Genomic DNA, 27,394 nt, shown 5'->3' with positions numbered 1-27,394 from the left:
ATGCAGGAGGAACAACACTGTGTCGGGCGTTAGAACCGTCGAACGCGGCTCCGAGTTGTTTAATTCTTACTTATTTCTTTTCAGTGCCTTCTTTCGATGCTTTTATGTTTCGATCCCTGTAGCTAAAGCTTTCTGTTCGACACCAGACTGAATCTTTTCATCGCGGCTGAACTGACCAGAAGGTTTTGTGGTTCAGACGTGATTCCAGGAGGTCAGTCACACAGCCGACAAAGGGGCACGAGCACGAAGAGCACAAAGAGCACGAAGAGCACGAAGAGCACAAAGAGCACAAAGAGCACAAAGAGCACAAAGAGCACAAAGAGCACAAAGAGCACGAAGAGCACGAAGAGCACGAAGAGCACGAAGAGCACGAAGAGCACAAAGAGCACAAAGAGCACGAAGAGCACGAAGAGCACGAAGAGCACGAAGAGCACGAAGAGCACAAAGAGCACAAAGAGCACAAAGAGCACAAAGAGCACGAAGAGCACGAAGAGCACGAAGAGCACGAAGAGCACGAAGAGCACGAAGAGCACGAAGAGCACGAAGAGCACGAAGAGCACAAAGAGCACGAAGAGCACGAAGAGCACAAGAGCACGAAGAGCACGAAGAGCACGAAGAGCACGAAGAGCACGAAGAGCAACTTAAAACTCTAAAGAGGTAAGGATTCCATGGCGGTAACTATGGTAACTGTCTTTATACAGATTTGTGTCTCTGTTGCTCATTTCTCTGTATTTCCTGATGAAACAAAAACTGTCTCGAAGTTCAGAGTCGTCTCTTCAGCTCAGATGAACTGTGGTCGGATTATTTCCTCCAGAGGTGGAGACGATCTTCAGAAACGCCAGAATGATGTGAATCCAGTCACTTACTGCTTTTCTGTCCCGTACATCGGTATCGGCTCCTGCTCCATCACATGAGCTCTGCAGGTTCAGGAGCGCTTTAGGACGTCACATTATAAATGACGTCTGAGGTCAACCTGCTGCAAAGACTCTTCTTAAACATCACATTTACTCTGGAGTTTCTTCACTTTTCTCACATTATTTTCTCACAAACACAATGAGGCAACAAGGTTTTGGTCCTGCAGTGCAAATCTTAGAAAAAATAAATAAAAAGAACAAAAGAACAAGGGGCATGGTATAAATGGCATCTATAAAAGAAGAACGCTTTTCTGCCTTTTGGGTGTTGATCAATAATAAAGATTTATAAAATAGTTCCAGCTCATTCCTCCAATGACTGATGTTGGGTTTATGTTTATAATGTTTGATTATTAGTTATTTATTAACCTCTTAACTCCCACCTGAACGGATCACATTTTCTCCAGTTTGGCTTTACCCTAATCAAAAAGCTCCTTGGGGAAAAAAGCACCAAAACAGCCACAAAAAAATGTGACAAAAACTGAACAAAAATTTGACAACAATTCAACCAAAAAGTGACAAAAATTCGAACAAGTGACTAAAAATGTTAAAAAATGTGAGAAAAACTGAACAAAAATTCAACCAACAAGTGGCCTTTTTTTTTTTTTAAATGTGCGAAAAACTCAACCAAAAATATGACAAAAACTGAACAAAAATTTGAAAAGAAAATGAAATAAAACTTAACAAAAATTCAACAAAAAATCAACCAACAAGTGACCAATTTTTTTTTAAATGTGATAAAAACTCAACCAAAAAGTGACAAAAATTCCAACAAGTGACAAAAAAAAAAAAAAAATGTGACAAAACCTGGACAAAACATTTGACAAAAATTCAACCAACAAGTTACTAAAAATGTGAGAAAATGTGACAAAAACTCAACCAAAAAGTGACAAAAAGTGACAAAAAGTGACAAAAACTGAACAAAAATGTGACCAAAAAGTGACAAAAAGTCAACCAACAAGTGACCATTTTTTTTTTTAAATGTGAGAAAAACTCAACAAAAATGTGACAAAAAAAAAAGGATAAAAAACTGACACAACACAGCAACAACGTGAGGAAAAAGATCAGTCTTGCGGGTCTTAGCTTTCAAATGAGGTGTTACACAGGCCTATAGCCAAAGAGGACAGCATGCATTTGGTTTAGGCGGGTGGTAAGAGGTTAATAATAGTAATAGTAATAATAAGTAAAGTAAAGTAAAGTAAAGTAAAGTAAAGTAAAGTAAAGTAAAGTAAGTGAAAGCAAAACTGGCGCAGGTGCGGTGTCCTCTGACCGCGGCCGCCATGTTTGTAGTCCTTCGGCGCAGCTCCTCTGTAGTCCTCCGTGCATCCTCTCAGCTCCAGCTCCTGCAGCAGAGGCGTGTGTTTGTCCCCGGGCAGAGAGACGCCGTTTCCCCGCCGCCGCAGCCGCCGGACCCCCCTCACGCTCTCGCACCGGGCTCTGCCTCGCTCCGGCGTCGCGGGTTTCACTCCCGTCCAGGACGTGCTGCTAACGGCGCTGCTAACAACATGGGAGCGCTGCATTGTACTGTGATGCTAACGGGGGCTAGCTGCTAACTCAAGGAAGGAAGGAAAGAAGCTGCGTGAGGAAATTACTGGATACATTCTAATGAGCGACTCAGGGGCATGCCACTGGAAACTAAAAGGCGAGTCCGACACCTCACACACGTTTCCCGCTTCCTCCCGCGTTTGTAAAATATCCCACAGTCATTAAAAACAGCCCCGAAACGCGCGATGTGTTTATGTAAGAATGAAAGCGGACGTTAGCCACTTAGCACGCTATCACCTTTCTCTAAAACATGATGTCCGTTTCCATGTTTCCCCCCGGTTTCCAAACGCACTGACACGGGGGATACTCACCGGTGCCTGTTTGTGGAAAATGCCCAGTCACATTTTTGTCGTGGCTGTTTTAGTTCCTCGCGGGTGAATAAGAATGTCCGGGGTGCGTTAGCCGTTAGCCGTTAGCCGCTAGCCGCTATCTCCGCCGCAGCTTCGTTATTGTGGGATGCTAACCTCTGCTGGCTGTGATTTGGCTGAGATTTATCCACTCTGTGCGCTCGTGCTTGGTTTCCTAAACCCGTTGAAAGAGCGTGGACGCGTTGGGTGGATCTGGGGGATGTTGTGGAGTAAAGGAGAGTTTTAAATGAAGGTTAAAGTGGATGTTAAGGAGCCCAGTGTAAACAATGGGATTCACAACAAACCTTTAAAACCAACAATATGCGCATTAAAGTGATGAAGAGCAGAGTATGTGATGATTCACGGCCTCCAGTGTTTAAACCGGGGTCAGAGTTCAGTGTAAATGTCGTTAATATTTTTAATTTAGGGTAATTATCAAATCAAAATTCCCCCAAAGATTTGATGAAGCGAAAATAATCTGTTTCCACTTGTGTTGGATGATCTTCAGTTACAGATCTGATATTTTACCTGAAGGCTCAGTCATACTTCACAAGACGCAAGAACTTCTTGTTCTTTCACCCTGAGCTGCAGAGCAAAATTAAGTCACTTTTGACTTGTTGCCACGGAAACGATTGTAACAGTTTCACGGCGACTTCATTTTGTTGATTTGTTTGTGCGTCTTGTGAAGTATGACTGAGCCTAAAGGAGCAGTTCAGAGTTTCCGTATGAGATAAGTTCTTACTGAGGCCTTAGTTCTGACTAGGGATGGGCACCGTTAAACTGTTCCTACTTGGAACCGACCGAGGCGGTATCGAAAATTTTTAATTCTTTCGGTGCCAACTTCCGGTTCTTTTTCTCTCCAAACGTCAATATATGACCCTCAGCGAGTCTTAAAAAGGCAACATGAACGTGTGCAGGTACTGAGCGGCTTCAGCGCAAATGGAGCGAAGCAAAGATATATTTCATAGATGTAGCCTAACTTATAGCGAAGCAAAGCTATAACTTGCTAAACTTCTGTAATAGAGATGGCAGAGCCGCTGGTCTGCATCAGGACTGAGCAGGACTGAGCCAGGACGTGGACTACACCGGTTGTAAAACCCAGAGCTAAACAAAATCAGTTATGAACCAGGACTAAACCAGGACTGAATAAGAAACTTGAGCTTTTAGTCAAATTGAAAAGCAAAAAAGAGCAGTGACAACAAGAAAGACGTCTTTACCTTTAGGACAGACCCGGAGGCTGAGCTTACGTGCTCTTGTTTACAACTTTACAGCAGCTGCAGCGACAGGAATATCAAAGATGGTTTGTTGAAAGCGAGCGCTCACTCTGTATTAGACATTGTTGGTCCAGTTTTGGTAAATTGTTAGTGTCAGAGTGAGCGCTCACACCATGTGAGGATCTTTGACGTGTGAAGTTGCTTTCGCTTCGTCGAACAGCGCAGTGTGTTTAGAAAGGTTTAGCTGAAAGAAAACCATGTCCCGATGTGGATCTGTCCTGTCTCTGCAGCTTAAGAGGTAATAACGTCCTTTCTTTCTTTTTATTACTGCTTAAGTGGAAATTGTGCTCAAAACACGAAGTCACAGGCGACGCTGCTGCTCCTGTGTAGCTTCTGCTGTGCCGTTTTAGGATTTTTTCCTGAACTATACTTTTAATACACGTTATTTTTATTGAATTAAAATAACATAGGTATCGAAAAAAGTACCGGTAAGGCACCGGAACCGAAAAGCAGGTATCGTTAAAGTACTTGGTATCGATAAAAAACGAACGGTACCCATCCCTAGTTCTGACCTGAGCTTAGACGAGTTGATCCGTACCTGGTCTTTGTGGAAGAGCTCGGTCACTTCTTACTTCACCCTGTTGGTTCAGTCCTTGTTCAGTCCTGGTTTAGTCCTGTTTTAGTCCTGGTTTAGTCCCAGTTCAGTCCCGGTTTCGTCCTGGTTTAGTCCTGGTTCAGTCCCGGTTAGGGCTGGATACCTGCTTTTCGGTACCGGTGCCTGAACGGTACTTTTTTCGATACCTGTGTTATTTTATTTGAGTTAAAATAATGTGCAGGAAAAGTGTGGTTCAGGAGGAAGTCCAAACACGGCACGTCAGAAAACAAGAGCAGCAGCGTCACCTGGAACTTCATGTTTTGAGCAGAATTCCCACTAAAGCCGTGATAAAAAGAGAGTTGGGACATTATTCCCTCCTGAGCTGCAGGAACAGACCAGATCCACATCAGGACCGTTTACTGAAGATAAACTTTTCTAAACTCACTGAGCTGTTCCACAGTGAAAGCTCCTCACACGTCACAGATCTGTTACATAGTGAGAGCGCTCACTCTGTCACTGACAATGCACCATAACTGTTCCAAACATGGCTGATGCAGAGTGAGCCTCACCTTTTCCACAAACAATCTTTGATCCAAACGCTCCGGTGCAGCTGGAGTTTAAACAACAGCAGGAACTTCAGGCTCTGCGGCTAAAGCTAAAGCTAAAGGTAAAGCTAAAGGTAAAGCTAAAGGTAAAGGTAAAGGTAAAGCTAAAGCTAGAGCTAAAGGTAAAGGTAAAGGTAAAGGTAAAGGTAAAGGTAAAGCTAAAGGTAAAGCTAGAGGTAAAGCTAAAGCTAAAGCTAAAGGTAAAGGTAAAGCTAGAGGTAAAGGTAAAGCTAAAGGTAAAGCTAGAGCTAAAGGTAAAGGTAAAGCTAAAGCTAAAGGTAAAGCTAGAGGTAAAGCTAAAGGTAAAGCCCATGTGTTTCTTGTTGTCACTGCTTTTCTATTTGTCTAAGAGTCTAGTTTCTTATTCAGTCCAGGTTTAGTCCTGGTTTTTAACCAGTTTACTGTAAGTCCTGGTTTAGTCCTGGTTTAGTCCTGGTTTAGTCCTGGCTCAGACATCTCTGATGCCATCTCTGATAATGACTGAAGTGTGAGTAAGTTATAGCTTTGCTTCTGCATTTGCGCTGAAGCTGCTCATGAGTTCAGGCTTTTTTAGACTCACTGTGGATCATTTATTGACGTTTAGAGAAAAAGTACCGAAAAGTACCGAAAATTAGCACCGAAAACGGTTTTTCGATACCGCCTCCTACCGGAGCTTTTCAGTCGGTACCAAGTAGCAACCGTTTAACGGTACCCAGCCCTAATCAGGACACGGGTTTACTTCAGATAAACTTTCCCCTCAGTGCAGCTGCAGCAGCACGTAAGCTCCGCCTGCAGCAGCACGTAAGCTCCGCCTCCGGGTCTGTGGCTAAAGGTAAACAAATCTTATTGTCACGGCTGGTTTGCTTTTTAATCTGCCTAAAAACTCAAGTTTCTTATTCAGTCCTGACTCCTGGTTCAGTCCTGGTTCAGTCCTGGTTCAGTCCTGGTTTAGTCCTGGTTTAGTCCTGGTTTAGTCCCTATGTTGACGTATGGAGAGAAATATCATAAAATAAATTATATAGAAAAAAATGGGATAAAATTGAGAAAATCAGACAAAATTGAGGCAAAAATAATTTTAAAAAAAGTGGGAAAATGGGGCAAACATCGGGCAAAAGAATTGGAAAAGTGGGAAAAAATAGATAAAAAATAGATCTGGAAGAAGCTGAAAGTCCATTCCTTTAATCGCGTCCCTGGACCAGCATCAAAACTTAGATCTAAAGATAGAAGAGTTTTTTCAGTGATAAAGCTCAGTTTGTGTCTGATTCCAGAGCTGTGGCCCAGAAATGTTCCCGTTACAGACTCTGCATGAAACCCGGACAGTTAAGATAAGATGGTACTTTACAGTTATGTTTCATTTAAACGATGCCTCATTGTAGAAAATAGCATCACTTGTAATATTTTTACCACAGGCCTGTTTTGGTTTCATTTCTACAACTGAACTACACAGGTTTGTAAACTGCTTTTTGTAAACTGAAAACCATGAAATAGCATTTTAGAGATAAAATCATAACTTTTTTGAATTGAGCCACGACTGAGCCAGGTCTGAGCCAGGTCTGAGCCTGGACATAGACTACACCGGTTGTCAGGACTGAATAAGAAACTTGTTTTTAGGCAGATTGAAAAGCAAACGAGCCGTGACAATAAGAGGTTCTTTACCTTTAGGACACGCCCACAGGAGGCGGAGCTTATGGTGCTACAGCTACAAGCAGGTGCAGTGAGGGGGACGCCAGAGATCGTTTGTGGAGCAGCTCAGTGAGTTTGGAAGCGGCGCCTGATGTGGATCTGTCTCTGCAGCTCAGGATAATAATGTCCGAACTCTCTCTTTATCAACGCTTAACTTTTTATACACCTTATTTTTATTGAATATTAAAATAACATTGGTATAGAAAAAAGTACCTTTAAAGGAACAGGCCACCGTTTTCACACACTGAGATATGTTCTTACCTTAGCTTTGATGAGTTCTTTAGGACCTGTCTGATCTTCAGTCACGTAAACACAGCGCAGACGGCGTTAGCATTTAGCCTCTCCCTCTCTCCTCTATGGCTCCAAAACAGGTCAAGATAGAAGCTACCAAGCTCTTCCACGTTTTCCCTATTTAAATATGGTTACGTGATAGCCTGGCTAACACCAGACTAAAATCACAAGTGATATTTAGTCTGGGGACCACCAATTCATTTTCTCGTAGGAGAGGTGTGGTTTACGATCGTCCATACTCGTTTATTGGGCGATACGAAAAAAAAAAGAAAAAAAAGTCTCATGCGTCTGCACGTAGCCCCAGCCAATCGTATCATCGTATGAGATGACGTATGACGTACCCGCTCTAAACTTTTGAGCTAAATTATTTAGAACAAGGTCTAAAGCTTGATCAAATAATACCATCGTGTCTGCTGCTGTCATGTTTGATCCGTAAATAAACTTTTTTTTTTATTATCCGTAAATAAACTACAAGCTTCCGTATATCGTCTCGCCGTCCCTCCTCGCTCTGTGATTGGTTCCCAAATCCACCGGAGATTTCGGCCATGGTCCCCAGGCTGTTGTGCAGTTCGAAATAATTCGAGCGCACACAGCAGCCTGGCGTTAGCCAGGTTAGTTACGTGACGTGTTCCACTACAAAGTATAATTACACAAAATTAAACAATGTGGATTTTCTAAGCGGATAAAAGGGGGGACTATATTGTAAGGCGTAATAATAGCAGGAGTAGTTCAAAATCCACGCAGTAATCTTCACTTTACTGCGCAGTAATCTTCACTTTACTGCGCAGTAATCTTCACTTTACTGCGCGGATGCCAAATTACTCCTAAAAATTACCAAAAAATACAGTTTAACAGCCTTCGTCCTAGAACTACATTACCCAGGATGCTCGGGAGTCCCATGATCTACTATGAGGCTTTTGATTGGTGGAGCTTCACGTTCCCACACGTGTTTATTATTGTAATGTAGACGACATATTATAAACAATGTATTCAAACATAATGCAGGCAGATAGTGGACGTTTTATCCATGTCTAACACTGAGAGTAAGAAAAACGTCAGAAAAATGTTCCAACGATCCAATTAAATGAACCACCATCATCTTTATTCCCATTAGCAGGATTCAGACTGTTTAACAGTGAAATAATATAGAACTTTTGTCTGCAAAGTAAAAGAAACTGGCCGTGTTTGCTGAAAACCTGGTTGCCTTGACCAGCGGGCGCGATGTCGCAATGGTTCTTGGGATACGGAGTTTCTATAGTCAGGAAGTGAATGATGTCACAGCCTTGTACCTTTGCCTTTTCTTCAACATGTCGTCGTCTTTTTGGATTGAAATCAAACATTTTATGGTCATGAATCGCTACAGAGCTGACTAGCTTTTGCGCTGACGTTAAACTCTTAATATTTGAATTTTTGGAAAATCAACGGTCATGTTGACGGGGATTTTTTGCTTCCGGAGCAACAAGACTGCAAGGGGCGGGACTGTGGAGCTCTAAAGCGCCGCCCAGAGGCCGTCAACAGAACCTCAGAGGACAGACTGGTGTTCGGCCTCATCAGTAACTCGCTTTTAGAGCAGCTTTTTACAGTGTTTAAACATCTGGATCCTGATCATGTGGATGTATCCGTAACCATGTTCCCGTCTGTCCCCCACAGCTGACCGGGGGGGTGATGTCCGGCGCTAAGGCCCCTCCCGTAGGGGTGGGGGGAGTGGGGGGAGGAGCGGGCGGAGCTCGCCGCAGGAGGACGCGCTGCCGCCGCTGTCAGGCCTGTCTGCGGACCGAGTGCGGCGAGTGCCACTTCTGCAAAGACATGAAGAAGTTCGGGGGCCCGGGCCGGATGAAGCAGTCCTGCCTGCTGCGCCAGTGCACCGCGGTGAGAGCCACAGCGCCCCCTGCAGGCCGCTCACAGCTCACACACATCACACACATCACAGCCAGTGCACCGCGGTGAGAGCCACAGCGCCACCTGCAGGCCGCTCACAGCTCACACACATCACACACATCACAGCCAGTGCACCGCGGTGAGAGCCACAGCGCCACCTGCAGGCCGCTCACAGCTCACACACATCACACACATCACAGCCAGTGCACCGCGGTGAGAGCCACAGCGCCACCTGCAGGCCGCTCACAGCTCACACACATCACACACATCACAGCCAGTGCACCGCGGTGAGAGCCACAGCGCCACCTGCAGGCCGCTCACAGCTCACACACATCACACACATCACAGCCAGTACATCCCTGTTCACACGGGATCAGCAACGGCAGGAGCTCACTCACCTCTACAGACTGATATTTGTGGGGAATCAGGAAAACATGTGAAGAAAATGGGGAAGTTTGGAATAAAAAAGGGAAAAATAAAAAATGAATAACAAGGCAAAAAATATAGGAACATTTAAGAAAATGTTGGGTAATTTGGGAAAAAAAGGGAACATTTAAAGGGATAAATAAAGAAAAAAATACGAAAAAAATAGACAAAATATATAGGAAAAAATTAGAAAAAAAAATGGGGATATTTGGAAAAAAAGGGAAAAATGAAAAAAAATAGGGTAAAAATAAACAACATAAGGCAAAAAATATAGAAAAATAAATAAAAATTAAAAAATAAATTTTGGAAAAAAGGGAAAATTTAAAGGGAAAGATAAAAAAATAGGAAAAAAATGGACAAAATATATAGAATGTTTTTGGGAACAAATTTTATAAAAAAAAATTGGAAATTTGGAAGAAAAAAAAAGGTAGATTGAATGGGAAAATAGAAAAAAAAAGGAAAGAAAATGGGCAAAATATGTAGGGAAAAAAAGTGGAAATTTTGAATGAAAATAGGGAAAAGTTTAAAGGGGAAATTAGAAAAAAAATAGATAAAATAGAGCAAAATATATAGGAAAATTTGAAAAAAATCCGGGGAAAGAAAATCATAATTTTGAGCAACCAAGGGATTAAAATGGACATATTTCTGATCATCCCCTGCGGTTCCTCCTGGCAGAGCGATGCCACGTTATTATTATTATTATTATTATTATTGTTATTTTTGCCCCCCCTCCGTCTCTGAAGTCAGAAATACCTCCTGATACGGTGGAGCTGCTGATCAGCTCCATTTGAGGAGCTTCAGAAACACCAGAAACAGATGGAGCCGTTTCCGTGGCAACTGCGCGCTGACTGTTGCCTGGCGACGGGTTTCAACAGTGTCCGACGCCGCGGGCCAATCAGAGGCCTGTCACCGGGCAGACTCCAGAGAATTACTGCGAAACATGGAATGAAATACGCAGCCGTTATAATAATATGATACTGAGTTTACAAGGGCTCCAGGTTATTAGTGACATGTGGCGATTATACGGGAAACTTTAATCCCTTATTTACATGATCGAATAAGGAAACCCGCCTTTTGTATTTAGGCTCTGTCCACGCAGACGTTATATTTTATATTATAGCACAATACGTCCACTTTGGGCCCAGCTCGTCCTCAACATCCTGAGCGACGGCAGATTGTGGATAAGTCGTTACCTTTACCCGTCCTGGGTCTGTCTTTATCACTGAGTGGACCAGGCAGGACTGGGGGCCGGTTTGAAGCCGGGGCTGGTGTGAGAGAGCGGAGCTGATGTTCACCGAGAGTTAGTGGAGGAAAAACTTTATCCAGCTCTGTGTCGACTCCTCTGTGTCCAGAGGAAAACCAGCCTTTATACTGTCACTGACAGTGTTGCATAAACTAGGGCTGCTCGATTATAGAAAAAATAATGATCCCGATTATTTTAGTAATAATTGAAATCACGATTATTCAAACGATTATTTGTTTCCTTAAAAAAAAATCGTATTTATTTATTCATTTTTATTATTATTTGAAAAACAACTATGGACTAAATTTTCTTTGGACAATAAAAGCTTTTTTTTTTAAATGCTCACGTTTCTAAACTAGTCCTACAGGGACACCTGCCCCCTGCTGGCCAGCCCTCACACCTGTCCAACAGAGCGGCGCGGCCTGATGACATCATCACTCAGCACTAATGTTTTTATGTCAGACCAAAGCCTGAGCCTGTAGCGCGTGAAATGCGAAGGGAACAGAAACAATCATAACAGCAGCATGAAGTAATAAGAGTTTGTAGTGATGGCAAGATGAAGCCCCATGAAGCATTGAAGCCTCACAGCCAATTGCATCACACATGGTTCGAAGCATCAAGGTGCTTTATTTGCTCCACTACGCCATCATGTGGACAAGAAATGTATCAATCAATCAGTTAAAGTTTATTTATATAGTACTTTACAACACCAGGAGGACCAAAGTGCTTCACAGAAAGATGAAAACAATTAAAAAAAAAACACCAAATGTTTACAACCTGGACACAATTCAGTGTCTCTAAGTATTAAAAGCAAGTTTGAAAAGATGAGTCTTTAATCTGGATTTAAAAAGGGACAGGTCTGAATGTATAACATGCTGAGTGCTTACAATAAATGGTGGGGCTGACAGACTAAATTTGCGAATTTATAGAGTTAGAGAGTTGTGATGGAAAATATGCTTGTGTTACTTTGTTTATGTCCAACCCAAACACACAAAATGTCACTGTCGCTTTTGTTTTGAATCGAGCTTCAAACCCGCGAATCATTTCCTGAATCAGTCACGTGGTGCGGCCACTTCCCGAAGCTTCGAACGCCACCACACACGTGATCAACACACGCATCGATACGCGCTTCAATAGACACTCCTCTAGATTACTCGGCACACGCTTCGAAGCCTCGACACGATCGGCACATCACTAAGAGTTTGTTTGAGCTCCGTTGATCTGCTCCTGAAGAAGAGTTTTAGACTTTTCTACAAACAAAACCAGGGCCTGAGCAAAGGATGTGGAGGCTTCTGAACAGCTTTTCTCCTTCAGCACAAGGTGAGCTCTTAACAGAGGCGTTATCTAAGAGTTAGGTATATAAAATATTAGTACGATGTTATTTACAGTTCTGTCACGCTGGTGTTTCAGCTGATCAGACGCGTCACACAAACCGCACAGGACGAGCGGGAGGGCATCCTTCATAATCCTTTGTTCTCGATTATGCTATTTTTGTGATCGTCAAGTGCATAGCTGTCAAACTCTGGCCCGCGGGCCAAATTTGGCCCGCAATGTAATTATATTTGGGCCGCGAGGCTATACCAAATGACTACTCGAGCTGGCCCACAGGTATTATACATTTTTTTTCAGATTTTGCATATCTGGACTATTAAGTTATATATTGTATAGTAATAAGTGTTCCTTGTTCCATATTCAATATTAAAGCAAATCTTGTTTGGGTCCATATTAAAAGGTTCATTTGTTCAATGGTGGCCCGCGACTTTGTTCAAGTTTTACATTTTGGCCCACTGTGTATTTGAGTTTGACACCCCTGGTCTAGTGTTATAATCGTAATCGAATTTCGATTAATTGCACAGCCCTAGCATAAATCCACATTACGATGCCTCTTTTCATCTTAAATATTCACGACTTTTAGTTCTTTCATGGTTATGATAAAAAAACACAGAACATGAACAAGAAATGAGAAGCTGAAACCGTAAATAGAGTAGACATGCTGTTTTATCCTGATTACTGCTATTTTCGGGTTTTTATAATCGGGAAAGTGTTTATATGATCAAAGACAAAAACCGGAATATTAAAAACTCCCGCTAATAACCGGGAAAGTCGAGCCCTTGTAAACACCCTCACTGATGGGTTTGTTTAGTTGGACAAAAGTCAATGGGCTCCAATCGGTGGAAGTGTCGGCCTTTGTTTGGATCTTTTCTGTGGAGACATGTTCTCCCCATATCCCATTAAAACATGTGCAATAGGAGACTGTCTGTGAGCGCCGGCCTCACTGAACTTCATAATGTAAAGCTGTGAATGACCAGGATGCAGAGAAACGCATTATTCCCACGTCCATAACATATGACATGTATGTTAGTATGTTATTACTGTGGCGTAACATGTGGAGCTGATGCAAAGTTCTGTGTCCTCAGCCGGTGCTGCCTCACACGGCCGTGTGTCTGGCCTGTGGAGAGGCCGGAAAAGAGGACACTGTGGACGATCCAGACGACAAGTTCAGCCTCTGCCTCATGGAGTGCACCATCTGCAACGAGATCATCCACCCCAGCTGCTTAAAGGTACAGGTTTACTCACAAACATGAGTAAGAACAGCAGAGATCCTCCCCCAGCTGCTTAAAGGTACAGGTATACTCACAAACATGAGTAAATACAGCAGAGATCCTCCCCCAGCTGCTTAAAGGTACAGGTATACTCACAAACATGAGTAAATACAGCAGAGATCCTCCCCCAGCTGCTTAAAGGTACAGGTATACTCACAAACATGAGTAAATACAGCAGAGATCCTCCCCCAGCTGCTTAAAGGTACAGGTATACTCACAAACATGAGTAAATACAGCAGAGATCCTCCCCCAGCTGCTTAAAGGTACCGGTATACTCACAAACATGAGTAAATACAGCAGAGATCCTCCCCCAGCTGCTTAAAGGTACAGGTATACTCACAAACATGAGTAAATACAGCAGAGATCCTCCCCCAGCTGCTTAAAGGTACAGGTATACTCACAAACATGAGTAAGAACAGCAGAGATCCTCCCCCAGCTGCTTAAAGGTACAGGTATACTCACAAACATGAGTAAATACAGCAGAGATCCTCCCCCAGCTACTTAAAGGTACAGGTGTACTCACAAACATGAGTAAATACAGCAGAGATCCTCCCCCAGCTGCTTAAAGGTACAGGTGTACTCACAAACATGAGTAAATACAGCAGAGATCCTCCTCCAGCTGCTTAAAGGTACAGGTATACTCACAAACATGAGTAAATACAGCAGAGATCCTCCTCCAGCTGCTTAAAGGTACAGGTATACTCACAAACATGAGTAAATACAGCAGAGATCATCCTCCAGCTGCTTAAAGGTATAGGTATACTCACAAACATGAGTAAATACAGCAGAGATCCTCCTCCAGCTGCTTAAAGGTACAGGTATACTCACAAACATGAGTAAATACAGCAGAGATCCTCCCCCAGCTACTTAAAGGTACAGGTGTACTCACAAACATGAGTAAATACAGCAGAGATCCTCCCCCAGCTGCTTAAAGGTACAGGTATACTCACAAACATGAGTAAATACAGCAGAGATCCTCCTCCAGCTGCTTAAAGGTACAGGTATACTCACAAACATGAGTAAATACAGCAGAGATCCTCCTCCAGCTGCTTAAAGGTACAGGTATACTCACAAACATGAGTAAAAACAGCAGAGATCCTCCTCCAGCTGCTTAAAGGTACAGGTATACTCACAAACATGAGTAAATACAGCAGAGATCCTCCCCCAGCTACTTAAAGGTACAGGTGTACTCACAAACATGAGTAAATACAGCAGAGATCCTCCCCCAGCTGCTTAAAGGTACAGGTGTACTCACAAACATGAGTAAATACAGCAGAGATCCTCCTCCAGCTGCTTAAAGGTACAGGTATACTCACAAACATGAGTAAATACAGCAGAGATCCTCCTCCAGCTGCTTAAAGGTACAGGTATACTCACAAACATGAGTAAATACAGCAGAGATCATCCTCCAGCTGCTTAAAGGTATAGGTATACTCACAAACATGAGTAAATACAGCAGAGATCCTCCTCCAGCTGCTTAAAGGTACAGGTATACTCACAAACATGAGTAAATACAGCAGAGATCCTCCCCCAGCTACTTAAAGGTACAGGTGTACTCACAAACATGAGTAAATACAGCAGAGATCCTCCCCCAGCTGCTTAAAGGTACAGGTATACTCACAAACATGAGTAAATACAGCAGAGATCCTCCTCCAGCTGCTTAAAGGTACAGGTATACTCACAAACATGAGTAAATACAGCAGAAATCCTCCTCCAGCTGCTTAAAGGTACAGGTATACTCACAAACATGAGTAAATACAGCAGAGATCCTCCTCCAGCTGCTTAAAGGTACAGGTATACTCACAAACATGAGTAAATACAGCAGAGATCCTCCCCCAGCTGCTTAAAGGTACAGGTATACTCACAAACATGAGTAAATACAGCAGAGATCCTCCCCCAGCTGCTTAAAGGTACAGATATACTCACAATAGGGATGTCACGGTAACCGGTGTAGCGGTAAACCCCGGTAAAAATTTTGACGGTGAAAATTACCGTCTTGTTTTGTGTTTTTATTATTATCTCGGTGAATAACCGCACCCGCGGTGTAGGCACGGTGAGCCTCACCAGCCACCGTCTCATCTGCTGCAGTTTCCGCGGCTATTGTCAAATATAAAGCTACAGGCATCACAAAACTTAGATCAGTTTGGTGCTCAGTCTCCTGCACAGTTGCGCGCTGTGTCGGCGTAGCTTTGTTGTGCAGATGCATTAGCCGCTCCCACTAGCTATGAAGTAAAAGCAGTAAAAGTTCACTTGTCGTAATATAAAGCCGTATAACTTTCACCTCAGCGTCAGCGCGATGTCTCATGCGGTTCATCGCCCTCGGTGGTGCGTCTGTTAGAGCGGGGTTAGTTTAATATAATAGATCCATGGGTTAGCGAGTAGACGAGCTACAGTCAGCCGGCGGATGCGGGCGGCTGTAGCGCTGCTCAGGTGAAGTGAGGGAGCGAGAGGGCGAGCGTGGGGCAGCGGGGCTCACTCAGCCTGGAGCTGGAGGCTCCTACGGCTGAAGCCACGGGGAAATGGCATAATTGTATGTTATAGCAAGTAAGTTAGCGTTTTAGCTGGAATGCTGATGTGGGACTTTGGGTTGAGGGAAAATGTAACGAGTCGCCCCATAGTGCGGCTGCAGCGCCACCGCCAGTACATAAACATGTCGCGGATACCTCCGCACGATGGCACAATGTGTTACGGGGCTCCCGGTGGCAGATTGCAATAGATTTACTCTCGCCGCAGTATTAGGAATTTAATAATGATGGTATTTTCCCAAATCTGCAAAGCGAAAGCTCACTGGAAGGACAACAACAATGTTCCTGATATAGACGGTTTATCTTCGTTTCTGACGCTATAAATAGTACATGTAAAACCCTCGAAACGATCAACAACACATCATTAGAGTTCCTTTACTTTGATGTGAAAAGGCTTTGTCTGTATTTTTTTATGTAACAAGCACAGTTAAACTTTTTTGAAACGATTTCAGTTTGTGTAGGACTATCAATGCTTTCTGAACATATTAACACACATTTAAAAAAAATACCGCGATAATACCGAAAACCGTGATAATTTTGGTCACAATAACCGTGAGGTAAAATTTTCATACCGTGACAGCCCTAACTCACAAACATGAGTGAATACAGCAGAGATCCTCCCCAGCTGCTTAAAGGTACAGGTATACTCACAAACATGAGTGAATACAGCAGAGATCCTCCCCAGCTGCTTAAAGGTACAGGTATACTCACAAACATGAGTGAATACAGCAGAGATCCTCCCCAGCTGCTTAAAGGTACAGGTATACTCACAAACATGAGTAAATACAGCAGAGATCCTCCCCCAGCTGCTTAAAGGTACAGGTATACTCACAAACATGAGTAAATACAGCAGAGATCCTCCTCCAGCTGCTTAAAGGTACAGGTATACTCACAAACATGAGTAAAAACAGCAGAGATCCTCCTCCAGCTGCTTAAAGGTACAGGTATACTCACAAACATGAGTAAATACAGCAGAGATCCTCCCCCAGCTACTTAAAGGTACAGGTGTACTCACAAACATGAGTAAATACAGCAGAGATCCTCCCCCAGCTGCTTAAAGGTACAGGTGTACTCACAAACATGAGTAAATACAGCAGAGATCCTCCTCCAGCTGCTTAAAGGTACAGGTATACTCACAAACATGAGTAAATACAGCAGAGATCCTCCTCCAGCTGCTTAAAGGTACAGGTATACTCACAAACATGAGTAAATACAGCAGAGATCATCCTCCAGCTGCTTAAAGGTATAGGTATACTCACAAACATGAGTAAATACAGCAGAGATCCTCCTCCAGCTGCTTAAAGGTACAGGTATACTCACAAACATGAGTAAATACAGCAGAGATCCTCCCCCAGCTACTTAAAGGTACAGGTGTACTCACAAACATGAGTAAATACAGCAGAGATCCTCCCCCAGCTGCTTAAAGGTACAGGTATACTCACAAACATGAGTAAATACAGCAGAGATCCTCCTCCAGCTGCTTAAAGGTACAGGTATACTCACAAACATGAGTAAATACAGCAGAAATCCTCCTCCAGCTGCTTAAAGGTACAGGTATACTCACAAACATGAGTAAATACAGCAGAGATCCTCCTCCAGCTGCTTAAAGGTACAGGTATACTCACAAACATGAGTAAATACAGCAGAGATCCTCCCCCAGCTGCTTAAAGGTACAGGTATACTCACAAACATGAGTAAATACAGCAGAGATCCTCCCCCAGCTGCTTAAAGGTACAGATATACTCACAATAGGGATGTCACGGTAACCGGTGTAGCGGTAAACCCCGGTAAAAATTTTGACGGTGAAAATTACCGTCTTGTTTTGTGTTTTTATTATTATCTCGGTGAATAACCGCACCCGCGGTGTAGGCACGGTGAGCCTCACCAGCCACCGTCTCATCTGCTGCAGTTTCCGCGGCTATTGTCAAATATAAAGCTACAGGCATCACAAAACTTAGATCAGTTTGGTGCTCAGTCTCCTGCACAGTTGCGCGCTGTGTCGGCGTAGCTTTGTTGTGCAGATGCATTAGCCGCTCCCACTAGCTATGAAGTAAAAGCAGTAAAAGTTCACTTGTCGTAATATAAAGCCGTATAACTTTCACCTCAGCGTCAGCGCGATGTCTCATGCGGTTCATCGCCCTCGGTGGTGCGTCTGTTAGAGCGGGGTTAGTTTAATATAATAGATCCATGGGTTAGCGAGTAGACGAGCTACAGTCAGCCGGCGGATGCGGGCGGCTGTAGCGCTGCTCAGGTGAAGTGAGGGAGCGAGAGGGCGAGCGTGGGGCAGCGGGGCTCACTCAGCCTGGAGCTGGAGGCTCCTACGGCTGAAGCCACGGGGAAATGGCATAATTGTATGTTATAGCAAGTAAGTTAGCGTTTTAGCTGGAATGCTGATGTGGGACTTTGGGTTGAGGGAAAATGTAACGAGTCGCCCCATAGTGCGGCTGCAGCGCCACCGCCAGTACATAAACATGTCGCGGATACCTCCGCACGATGGCACAATGTGTTACGGGGCTCCCGGTGGCAGATTGCAATAGATTTACTCTCGCCGCAGTATTAGGAATTTAATAATGATGGTATTTTCCCAAATCTGCAAAGCGAAAGCTCACTGGAAGGACAACAACAATGTTCCTGATATAGACGGTTTATCTTCGTTTCTGACGCTATAAATAGTACATGTAAAACCCTCGAAACGATCAACAACACATCATTAGAGTTCCTTTACTTTGATGTGAAAAGGCTTTGTCTGTATTTTTTTATGTAACAAGCACAGTTAAACTTTTTTGAAACGATTTCAGTTTGTGTAGGACTATCAATGCTTTCTGAACATATTAACACACATTTAAAAAAAATACCGCGATAATACCGAAAACCGTGATAATTTTGGTCACAATAACCGTGAGGTAAAATTTTCATACCGTGACAGCCCTAACTCACAAACATGAGTGAATACAGCAGAGATCCTCCCCAGCTGCTTAAAGGTACAGGTATACTCACAAACATGAGTGAATACAGCAGAGATCCTCCCCAGCTGCTTAAAGGTACAGGTATACTCACAAACATGAGTAAATACAGCAGAGATCCTCCCCCAGCTGCTTAAAGGTACAGGTATACTCACAAACATGAGTAAATACAGCAGAGATCCTCCTCCAGCTGCTTAAAGGTACAGGTATACTCACAAACATGAGTAAAAACAGCAGAGATCCTCCTCCAGCTGCTTAAAGGTACAGGTATACTCACAAACATGAGTAAATACAGCAGAGATCCTCCCCCAGCTGCTTAAAGGTACAGATATACTCACAAACATGAGTAAATACAGCAGAGATCCTCCTCCAGCTGCTTAAAGGTACAGGTATACTCACAAACATGAGTAAATACAGCAGAGATCCTCCCCCAGCTGCTTAAAGGTACAGGTATACTCACAAACATGAGTAAATACAGCAGAGATCCTCCCCCAGCTACTTAAAGGTACAGGTGTACTCACAAACATGAGTAAATACAGCAGAGATCCTCCCCCAGCTGCTTAAAGGTACAGGTGTACTCACAAACATGAGTAAATACAGCAGAGATCCTCCTCCAGCTGCTTAAAGGTACAGGTATACTCACAAACATGAGTAAATACAGCAGAGATCCTCCTCCAGCTGCTTAAAGGTACAGGTATACTCACAAACATGAGTAAATACAGCAGAGATCATCCTCCAGCTGCTTAAAGGTATAGGTATACTCACAAACATGAGTAAATACAGCAGAGATCCTCCTCCAGCTGCTTAAAGGTACAGGTATACTCACAAACATGAGTAAATACAGCAGAGATCCTCCCCCAGCTACTTAAAGGTACAGGTGTACTCACAAACATGAGTAAATACAGCAGAGATCCTCCCCCAGCTGCTTAAAGGTACAGGTATACTCACAAACATGAGTAAATACAGCAGAGATCCTCCTCCAGCTGCTTAAAGGTACAGGTATACTCACAAACATGAGTAAATACAGCAGAGATCCTCCTCCAGCTGCTTAAAGGTACAGGTATACTCACAAACATGAGTAAATACAGCAGAGATCCTCCCCCAGCTGCTTAAAGGTACAGATATACTCACAAACATGAGTAAGTTTCTTTATTGCGAGCCTCTTCTCTTCTTCACTGGTTTAAACAGTTATATTGTGTTCCAGATGGGTAAAGCTGAGGGCATCATCAACGACGAGATCCCCAACTGCTGGGAGTGCCCCAAGTGCCACAAGGAGGGCAAGACCAGCAAAGTGAGCCACGTTATTCTTCCATAAACACCAGTTAGACCCTTAGAACATCTGTGTAAATGCAGATGAGGTCACTGTGGGGTATGCGGATGAGGTCACTGTGGGGTATGCGGATGAGGTCACTGTAAATGTGGGGTATGCAGATGAGGTCACTGTGGGGTATGCAGATGAGGTCACAGTGGGGTATGCGGATGAGGTCGCTGTAAATGTGGGGTATGCGGATGAGGTCGCTGTAAATATGGGGTATGCGGATGAGGTCACTAAATGTGGGGTATGCGGATGAGGTCACTAAATGTGGGGTATGCAGATGAGGTCGCTGTAAATGTGGGGTATGCAGATGAGGTCGCTGTAAATGTGGGGTATGCGGATGAGGTCGCTGTAAATATGGGGTATGCGGATGAGGTCACTGTGGGGTATGCGGATGAGGTCACTGTAAATGTGGGGTATGCAGATGAGGTCACTGTAAATGTGGGGTATGCAGATGAGGTCACTAAATGTGGGGTATACGGATGAGGTCACTGTAAATGTGGGGTATGCAGATGAGGTCACTGTAAATGTGGGGTATGCGGATGAGGTCACTAAATGTGGGGTATGCAGATGAGGTCGCTGTAAATGTGGGGTATGCAGATGAGGTCACTGTAAATGTGGGGTATGCGGATGAGGTCACTGTAAATGTGAGGTATGCAGATGAGGTCATTGTAAATGTGGGGTATGCGGATGAGGTCACTGTGGGGTATGCGGATGAGGTCACTGTAAATGTGGGGTATGCGGATGAGGTCATTGTAAATGTGGGGTATGCAGATGAGGTCACTGTAAATGTGGGGTATGCAGATGAGGTCACTAAATGTGGGGTATGTGGATGAGGTCACTAAATGTGGGGTATGCGGATGAGGTCACTAAATGTGGGGTATGCAGATGAGGTCACTGTAAATGTGGGGTATGCGGATGAGGTCACTGTAAATGTGGGGTATGCAGATGAGGTCACTGTAAATGTGGGGTATGCAGATGAGGTCACTAAATGTGGGGTATGTGGATGAGGTCACTAAATGTGGGGTATGCGGATGAGGTCACTGTAAATGTGGGGTATGCAGATGAGGTCACTGTAAATGTGGGGTATGCAGATGAGGTCACTAAATGTGGGGTATGTGGATGAGGTCACTAAATGTGGGGTATGCGGATGAGGTCATTGTAAATGTGGGGTATGCAGATGAGGTCACTGTAAATGTGGGGTATGCGGATGAGGTCATTGTAAATGTGGGGTATGCAGATGAGGTCACTGTAAATGTGGGGTATGCGGATGAGGTCACTGTAAATGTGGGGTATGCAGATGAGGTCACTGTAAATGTGGGGTATGCGGATGAGGTCACTGTAAATGTGGGGTATGCGGATGAGGTCATTGTAAATGTGGGGTATGCGGGTGACGTCCCTCCCTCTCCGCAGGACCAGACGGACGGCTCGGGGAAGCGTCGCCTTGACAACGGCGAGGTCGGGCGCTGGAAGATCACGGACGACCCGCCGCCCAAGAAGAAGGCGCCCCCCGCGGGAGAGGAGGTGTCGCGCGGCGGTGAGGGCCGAGCTGAGGCGGGGGGCCGTGGCGGCGGCGAGGGAAGAGCCGGGGAGGGCCGGACGCCGGACGGAAGAGCGGAGGGGCGGAGCAACGACGGCCACAAGAGGAAGAAGGAGAAGGAGGCGGCGACGGACAGCGGCAAGAAGAAGGTCAGGAGTTTAACGATACTGGGTTTACGATATCTGAACGATACTTTTACACACACACACACACACACACACACACACACACACACATACTTGTAAATCAGTACAAATGGGGACCTCAAGGCAAACTGCTCCATATGGGGACCCCATTTTTTTTAAGGGAATAGAGCCACCAAAACCACTCTCAAAATTTTTTCTTGAGCCTTGGGCTCCAGATGCAAATTTTGAACCAAAATCTCTTAAGTTTTCTTTTTTATTTTTTGTCCGGTAATTGGTGACTTTTGGGGACCTGTCTATTATGTAGTACCTGAAACAACCACCAGATGGCAATAGTGGGGAAAATGGTATTTCTTGTATTTTTTGTTATTTTTGAATGTTGGTAGATAGGTTAACAGGAAAAAGGAGGAGGTTTAAAACAAAAAAATCAATGCCCAACAAATGTTCATTAACAATGAAATATTTATTTACAAAAAAGTGAACATGGGTCTGTCGCCCAACGGTTTGCCAGTTATCATGCATGTTCTTCAACACGAGTAAGTTGGAGGGAAAGTTTAATAGAATTCTTGACTAGAGACCTGCAACGGGCGGGAATTCTCACGAGACTTGCAGGACTCGACACTAATTTTGTAGGATCGGTCAGGATTCATAAAGCCTTAGGCGGGAACGGGCGGTCAGACCAAAACATAATCCACAAAATCCATTCCTGTACAGGTCTCTACTTTAGACTCTTGCATAACTTTACGATTGCACAACAGTATGAAAACTCTACCTCTAGCTGTTACTTCCTGTATTTAAAGGAACAGGCCACCGGTTTTCCATACTGACATATGTTCTTACCTGAGCTTAGACGAGTTAATGTGCACCTGTCTGGTCTTTGTGCGTGCACTCAGTCAAAAAGACCAAAGATGTTGTTAGCATTTAGCCTCATCTCCACTCCTCTATGGGGCTAAATGGGGTTAAGTTAGAAGCCACCAAGCTCTTCCACGTTTCCCATATTTAAATACAGTTACATGAGTAGTTGCACCTCGACATCTGCGCAGTAAGACGCCAAAGTGCTTCTTAAGTGTTATTACGCCTTACAATATAGTTCCCCTTTTCATCCACTTAGAAAATTGACATGTTTAATTTTGTGTAACTATACTTGGATCTCACATAACCATATAGGGGGAACGTGGAGGAGCTTGGTCGCTTCTAACTTCACCCCCATTTGGCCACATAGAGGAGAGGAGGAGAGGCTAAATGCTAATGTCTATGGTTTCACACATCAAATCACAATCAGGCTCAGGCAAGAACATATCTCAGACTGAAAAAACAGTTGCCTGTTCCTTTAAAGGAATAGGCAACTGTTTGTACATACTGAGATATGTTTCTTACCTGAGCTGTGACGAGTTCTTTAGGACCTGTCTGATCTTCAGTCACGAAAAAACACAGCGCAGACGGCGTTAGCATTTAGCCTCTCCCTCTCTCCTCTATAGCTCCAAAACAGGTCAAGATAGAAGCTACCAAGCTCTTCCACGTTTTCCCTATTTAAATATGGTTACGTGAAGTGTTCCACTACAAAGTATAATTACACAACATTAAACAATGTGGATTTTCTAAGCGGATAAAAAGGGGAACTATATTGTAAGGCGTAATAATACCAGGAGTAGTTCGAAATCCGCGCAGTAATATCTTCACTTTAATGCACAGTAATCTTCACTTTACTGTGCGGATGCCAAATTACTCCTGGTATTATTACGCCTTACAATATAGTCCCCCCTTTTATCCGCTTAGAAAATCCACATTGTTTAATTGTGTGTAATTATACTTAGTGTAACACTTCACGTAACCATATTTAAATAGGGAAAACGTGGAAGAGCTTGGTAGCTTCTATCTTGACCTGTTTTGGAGCTATAGAGGAGAGAGGGAGAGGCTAAATGCTAACGCCGTCTGTGCTGTGTTTACGTGACTGAAGCCACGGGGGAAGACCAGACAGGTCCTAAAGAACTCGTCAAAGCTAAGATAAGAACATATCTCAGTATGGAAACACGGTGGCCTGTTCCTTTAAGGATCAATAAAAGCCAAAAAATATATATACAACAGGACAACGTTTTCTTTAGCCAACTCTTACAAAAACGGTTTCTGTCATCGTACCTAATGTGTCATAAGCACTTACTTACTTACTTATTACTTTCTTTTACAACTTTGTCGTCTCCCAGCCTCAATCCGGTTTTTGACGTAAAATTTGACACCCTCCCATTTCCTTGTTTGAAGTGCCCCAGCAGACTCTTCAATACATTGGATGCACTGCGCCTTACCAGGGACCTTTCCAGACTGAATGTTGTCCATGAGGGTTTCTTCTACTGCATTCACTTCCTGCACTGTCCACGGTCTCTTTTTTCCTTTAGATCCTGGAAGATATGCAAAAACTAGAATCAGAACACTTTTTATTGCCATTGTTTGAGAACAGGTTCACAAACTAGCAATGTTTCTCAGTACAATCGTGCAACAAACATAGAATTCAGGTAAAAATAAGCTATACAAACTTTAAATCTACAAGGCCATAAGGGCATGCAGAAAAAAAAAAAAAGTAAAATATAACAAGACGACAACAAAGACATAGACATGACTTACTATGACTTTACAGACAATAACCAATTGTATTGCAAGTAGTTGGAATGAGCTTTACCAGTGGAAGTAGACATTTCTTCTGTTGGCGTCCGTGTCTGCAGTCCCTTTCCTCCCGTCTGTCCTGAGTGTTCAAGACAAGTTATTAGTAAACTAAACTAGTATATAGCTAAAAATTCTCTTTTCCTTGGTTCTATGGGCATAAAGAAATCATTGATTTCACTCACCAACATGAAATTGTTTTTTTTTATGTTTTTTTTTTTTTTTTTTTTGTAATTACAGCTTCAGCTTTATTTCTGTCCCTTTTAAATTAAATGTATGAATTGTGAGAGCAATATATACATGGTTCACACAGTAACTAATGCCAACGTCAACACGTGTTTGAAGACCCACAGAATAATAGAGGGGCCGGGGACTTAGCACAAGTTCCTGGATGTTTCTCCCATAAAATGTATCATCACTTCATTCTGCAACACTATCAGACATTTCTGACCAGTACCAATCCTTCCACTTCTGTTGCTCTTGTGTTGCTCGCTCCAGTCTCCCTCTCTTTACTCCTCCATCCCTGTTTGCATCCGTTTCTCCTTCGTCTTCTCTCCCCCTTCCTCTCCCATTTCTACTCCTCTCACTCCCCTCCTCCCTCTCATCCGTTTGCCTCTCTCCCCTCCACCTGTCCTGTATTTCTCTCATCAGTCTCCTCCTCTCTCCCCTCCGCCTGTCCTGCATCTCTCTCCTCAGTCTCCTCCTCTCTCCCCTCCGCCTGTCCTGCATCTCTCTCCTCAGTCTCCTCCTCTCTCCCCTCCGCCTGTCCTGCATCTCTCTCCTTAGTCTCCTCCTCTCTCCCCACCGTCTGTCCTGTATTTCTCTCATCAGTCTCCTCCTCTCTCCCCTCCGCCTGTCCCGTATCTCTCTCCTCAGTCTCCTCCTCTCTCCCCTCCGCCTGTCCTGCATCTCTCTCCTCAGTCTCCTCCTCTCTCCCCTCCGCCTGTCCTGTATCTCTCTCCTTAGTCTCCTCCTCTCTCCCCACCGTCTGTCCTGTATTTCTCTCATCAGTCTCCTCCTCTCTCCCCTATGTCTGTCCTGTATCTCTCTCACCCGTCTCCTCTCCCCGGTCACACTCTCTCTTCTTTCCTGAATCTCTTCTTCCCGAATCAAACAGCCAAACTCTCTCCTTCATTGATTGTTTAAAATACCTGGAGACTTCGAAGAAAACCCAGGGATATGATCTTCACTTCCTGGTTGAAGGTTTTGGAGTGCAGGCTCTCCCCTCTTCCTGGTTCCTGTGGACATAATGAGATTAATCTAAGCAAAATACAGGAAATAATTGTCTTGTTTTCTTGTCCTTGGTCTCCTCCCTTTGTGTCCTTCGCCTCCTCTCCCTCTCCCCCACATGTGTCAAGTGTTACTTGTTCAAATACCTGGAGATTTTGAAGATGACCAATCTGGGGCTGAGATTGGATCAGTTTCATCATCTGATGCCTCTGTGTCTTCCATGACCCCCTCTAAAAACAAAAATGAAATGGTTACCAGGACACTTAATAGATAACAGGAAGTAACAGTACATGGCATTGTGAAACTTATCTTACCTTGTGGATCTATATTTATTTGATCCAGATTCTTTCTATGTGGTTGCTTCTGGTGGGCAGATGAATCGTCGTCTTCACTGTCTGTGCTGCTCTTTGTGTGATCTGGGACATACTCATCTTGGCTACCTTCAGATGTGGACATGTCATCCTTTCTGGGGTTTGACTGAAAAAGACAAGACTCAATTATGGATTTGGGCATGCAGTCATTTAACAGGACACAACCTGGACGCAACTAGACCTGGACGTGAACAGGTCTGGACAGGAGACCAGACCTGGCTTGTGTCCGAATGTCCCTAACCCCTCATTCACTATATAGGCCTGCATTATATAGTAGTGTATAGTCCACTCATTCTGTTGGCGATTTGGACAGAAGCCACTACTTTCTCCGAGCTGCGTGACGTCACATGCACTGCGGCTGCAGATTTCTTTATTTCTTTTTTCTCAGAACTTATTCATTATACAGAGAGACCTTTTTTTGACGGGTTGACCTTGCTAAAGTTTCTCCATGAGTTGAGTGGCTGAGCTAAACCTCAGCAAAATAAAAAAAAAATGCAAAGTCAAACTTATTTGCTATATAAAAAAAAGTGTTGGGAAAATATATAACTTTCGTGGGATAGAGTAATCTGTTTTGCGCATAATCTGTCATGTGGACAGAGATATTTGTTTATATTGCTGTAGAAAACTCTTTATTAAAATATCCGGTTAACTATGGGGCGTTATTTTTTTCCTTATAGGCTATATGCACAGTTTCCCCACGTGACGTCTTCCTGGACAGTCAGCCAGACGCTGGACTTCTTGTCGCTGATCGTTTACGTTCACAATTAGCAGGTTCCCACACAAATGTAGAGAAGCTCAGGATCTGGTTAAGGACAACGAGTTACTGATGGAGTCACAGAAACGTGTTACAAACATCATGTTCGCTGTGAATCTGCCCCAAAGGAAACGCCAGCTGTCGTAAGGGACGGAGCTTTATCTTTGAGCTAAAGGCTAGTGTTGAAAAATGATAATATAACATGTAAACAAGTAAATATAATTTAAACTAACAGGACGATTCTTTTTTGCGCAGGCTCGTTCCAAACGCCTCGCTAGTTTTATTTTTTATTTTGCGTTAGCCGCGTTAGCCTCAAGACAAAAACATCCACGTTATGAACACGGAGTTTCCTCCAGTGAAGTCGTTACGTCTCATGTAATATTTTCTAACCTGCTCCAGTCACATCTGAACTTTTACTCGCTGTCCTTTACCAAATCTTAAGCTATTGCTTCATTTCTGTGGGACCTGCTAATTCGGACAGGAAGGACAGCGTCTGGCTGACTGTCCAGGCGGAAATCACGTGGGGTCACTGTGCATATAGCCCATTACCCTGCAGTGTCTTGCCTTAAACAATATTGTAT

General features: G+C 43.8%; 1 protein-coding gene across 1 annotated transcript in view; it reads left to right on the top strand.

The window, feature by feature from the left end:
• The first annotated feature begins 2,199 nt into the window (after nucleotides 1-2,199).
• fbxl19 (F-box and leucine rich repeat protein 19) overlaps nucleotides 2,200-27,394 on the top strand; it is a 58,961-nt gene continuing 33,766 nt past the window's right edge. The window contains exons 1-5 of the mRNA XM_079564178.1: nucleotides 2,200-2,553; nucleotides 8,821-9,039; nucleotides 13,135-13,278; nucleotides 20,013-20,099; nucleotides 21,537-21,812. Of these exons, the coding sequence (XP_079420304.1) occupies nucleotides 8,836-9,039; nucleotides 13,135-13,278; nucleotides 20,013-20,099; nucleotides 21,537-21,812 (711 nt within the window). The 5' untranslated portion in view covers nucleotides 2,200-2,553; nucleotides 8,821-8,835. The remainder of the gene's footprint in view (nucleotides 2,554-8,820; nucleotides 9,040-13,134; nucleotides 13,279-20,012; nucleotides 20,100-21,536; nucleotides 21,813-27,394) is intronic.

Source organism: Gobius niger (assembly GCF_951799975.1).
Source record: "Gobius niger genome assembly, chromosome: 10".
Lineage (NCBI taxonomy): Eukaryota > Metazoa > Chordata > Actinopteri > Gobiiformes > Gobiidae > Gobius > Gobius niger.
The sequence above is the reverse complement of the archived record's forward strand: the minus strand, read 5'-3'. Positions and strand labels throughout refer to the sequence as shown.